General features: G+C 30.8%; 1 protein-coding gene across 1 annotated transcript; it reads right to left on the reverse strand.

Moving 5' to 3' along the window:
• Positions 1-2,408: 2,408 nt before the first annotated feature.
• On the reverse strand, positions 2,409-3,018 carry LOC111385237 (histone H3.2). The gene has a single exon (XM_023009615.1). The coding sequence runs from the start codon at positions 2,928-2,930 to the stop codon at positions 2,520-2,522; it is 411 nt and encodes a 136-aa protein (XP_022865383.1). The 5' UTR covers positions 2,931-3,018; the 3' UTR covers positions 2,409-2,519.
• Positions 3,019-3,261: the final 243 nt, after the last annotated feature.

Here is a 3,261-nt window from a genome sequence, read left to right on the forward strand (position 1 = left end):
TGCTACATAATTGTAAGAGTAATACATACATGTGACTGTTATTTGATGTGTGATAGTTTTTTATTGCATTAGTTTCAAATCATTAATCTTTTGATATATATCATTTGTGACGACTACGATCATGTACTACTGTACGTAACATTATTTTAATTGAAAAGTTAAAAACACACTTTTTTTTGTAGTTTTGACAAGGAAATTTGAACATTTCCCCGTCAACATTTGCTACATAATTGAAATGTTAGGGATGAATTATAATTCAGAAGCACGTCGAAGGTAGATTTTATTATAGGGCAAAAAGACACCCTCGAGGCATAGTCTAGTGGTGCAAAGGATAGGAGTGGAGTTATCTCACGCCTTACTGACAGTCGCAATGTGGGGGTTCGATTCCTGATATATGGAATTGGACTCCTTGTAGACGCAGTGTACAGGCAACTCTTGTTCCCTGATCTGTTGGAGCACATCCCGTGATTTACTTCCCTCACAAAGCTCTAGGGGTGGGATGGTAGAGGCCCTCAAGATTGGAGTTCAACCTTTTTTTTTTTTTTTTAATTATAGGGCAAAAAGACAATTCAGTGAAATTCTTCCTTTCTTGACTGTTTAGAGTGCCTTTCTATTTTTTTGTTTTCAATTTTGAATCATTTTCTATTTTTAGTTTTGAGAGATTATTTTAAGATTTCATAAAACACGTTTGATTTGTTATTCTGAAAACTTATTTTTCAAAACAAAAAATTAGAAAATGCATGGTTTAAAAATTTTAAAGATAATTTTATGAATTTTTTTTTCAATTAATTTGATTATTTAGTAACCACATCAATTTTATGCTAATATGTTATCAAAAAATATAAAATTTAAAGTTGGTAAAAAAAGGGAATTATTGTAAATATATATCCAACAATTGAATCGAAATCCCTTTGTAGATAATAAATTGAGAGAGAGATGAGTATTTGCATTTTGGTAGATTTTGTGTGATTTCATTAATTATTTTAATTTGAAAAAATTTTAAGTTTATTTTTCTTATTTTGAGCTTTTTGAGTATTTTCAATCACTTAAAACATCAAAATGTCATTTAAGTTTTATGTTGTAAAGTTTTTCTTGTTTTGGAAAATGCATTTATGAAAATTATATTTCAAACATGTTTTGAGTATTTTAAAAAAACTGAAAATGACTTCAAAATAGCAAACCAAAAGCACTCTAAAATTTGCAATTTTCATTCTTAACGTTTGCAAAATATAATAAATATATCCTTAACTTTGTTAACACAATCCTTGATAAGAGTCTTAGAATATTTTCAAAAGATTCCCAATCTTCCATAAAATAATATTATTCGTAAATCGAAATTTTTTCTTCTTTTTCAACCACTTATTTTTTTTTTTTTAAAATACTATTCCATCTATTTTCATTTCCCCAAAATGGAGGTCAAATGAGAGCATAGATGTCCTATGCACAAAATTAATGTTTGAGCCCCATTTTTTAAGAAAAGTTGAAAAGATAAATTCTTGAATAATGTATTAATGGAAAATATGGGTTAAAAAATAGGAAAAATTTTTGAATTTACGTGTAATATTATTTTATTAAAAATGTGTGGTTAAAATGATGTCAAAATACTATAAAAAATGCATTTTTTCTAAATAATGGGACTCAAACAAGCTCATGTCTAAATTTTAATTTTAATTAAAATTAACAATTAATTTTAACCACTGTGTTATAAAATCCATAATATATCACTCACATTTCATCAATTTTTATCAAAATTTACAAAAAATCTAATTTTAGCCCTCCATTTGGCTCCCGTTTCTTGGTAATGAAAATAAGTTGAATAATATTCTTTTTTTAAATGAGTGATTAAAAAAAAGAAAAATTTTCAATTTACGTATAATATTATTTTATAAAAGATTGTATGATAAATGAAATATAATTTAATAAAAACCAAACGAGGGCTTAATTCACACCAAACAAATGCTAAATCCAAAATAAATTATAGTTTACATTGCAACAAGAAACAAAACCCACGATTCCATATCACAACAACCAACTGAACAAATTCCCTTTAGATTTACGAACTCTGAGAGTACTGAGTTACTAAAGATTAAAAATATATATATATATACATATAAAAAGTTTTCAATCAAAAAATCTAAATAATTGAATTTTTTGGAAAAAATTAATATTCAACTTAAAAGAAGGCAAAATTGAATAAGGAGTATAATTTACATTTTATGCAAAACTTTACAACTTTCATTTCTTACTTCAATTTTATCTTTCAAAAAAATTGTGTTGATCATTTATAAATTAATATCTGCTTAAATGTTTTATTTCTATTTAATTCCAAACCTTTTATATATATGAATGCACATTTAATTAAAATGCTTCAAATATTGAATCAGCATTTGTTAGATTAAAACGGCAGAGAGATTAAACATAAAATTTTCAATTCATAGATAATTAAGAAAAACACTGAAAGGAAATTCACAATACTAATAAACCAGTGGTTTAAACTAACAACACTACAGGTCCACAATTTAAGCCCTTTCACCCCTAATCCTCCTAGCAAGCTGGATGTCCTTTGGCATGATTGTAACCCTCTTAGCGTGAATGGCACAGAGATTGGTATCCTCAAACAGTCCAACAAGGTAGGCCTCGGCTGCTTCCTGTAACGCCGCCACAGCAGAGCTCTGGAACCTCAGATCGGTCTTGAAGTCCTGGGCGATTTCACGGACCAGCCTCTGGAAAGGTAGCTTACGGATTAGAAGCTCAGTGGATTTCTGGTACTTACGGATCTCACGAAGTGCGACAGTTCCAGGGCGGAACCTGTGAGGCTTCTTTACTCCGCCGGTGGCCGGGGCGGATTTCCTGGCGGCCTTGGTGGCAAGTTGCTTCCTTGGAGCCTTGCCTCCGGTGGACTTGCGAGCAGTTTGCTTAGTACGAGCCATTAATTTTTGTGAACCGAGAATGGATTTTCAATATAGGAATTTGGATTTATAGAATGCTGCAAATTGAGGCGGTGGTTTCGTTAAAGAATGAGGGATTTTTATATACAGAAATGGAGGAGCGGGAGGAGAAAATTTCAGGGGTGATTTGAATTTGGGGATTTCGAGGGCGGTGGAGTAAGGAAATGAACGGCTGAGATTAGAGGAAAGAGGGGAATTCAGATTGTGATCCCGTTGAGGGTCAATAAGCCAATGGTCATTAGCCACGTCACTATACGGATTTTGAGGTTGTTTTGTGCATTTTGCCTTTCAAATTGTGCGACTATTTTCATTT

Source organism: Olea europaea, chromosome 3 (genome assembly GCF_002742605.1).
Source record: "Olea europaea var. sylvestris chromosome 3, O_europaea_v1, whole genome shotgun sequence".
In the NCBI taxonomy this organism is placed as follows: domain Eukaryota; kingdom Viridiplantae; phylum Streptophyta; class Magnoliopsida; order Lamiales; family Oleaceae; genus Olea; species Olea europaea.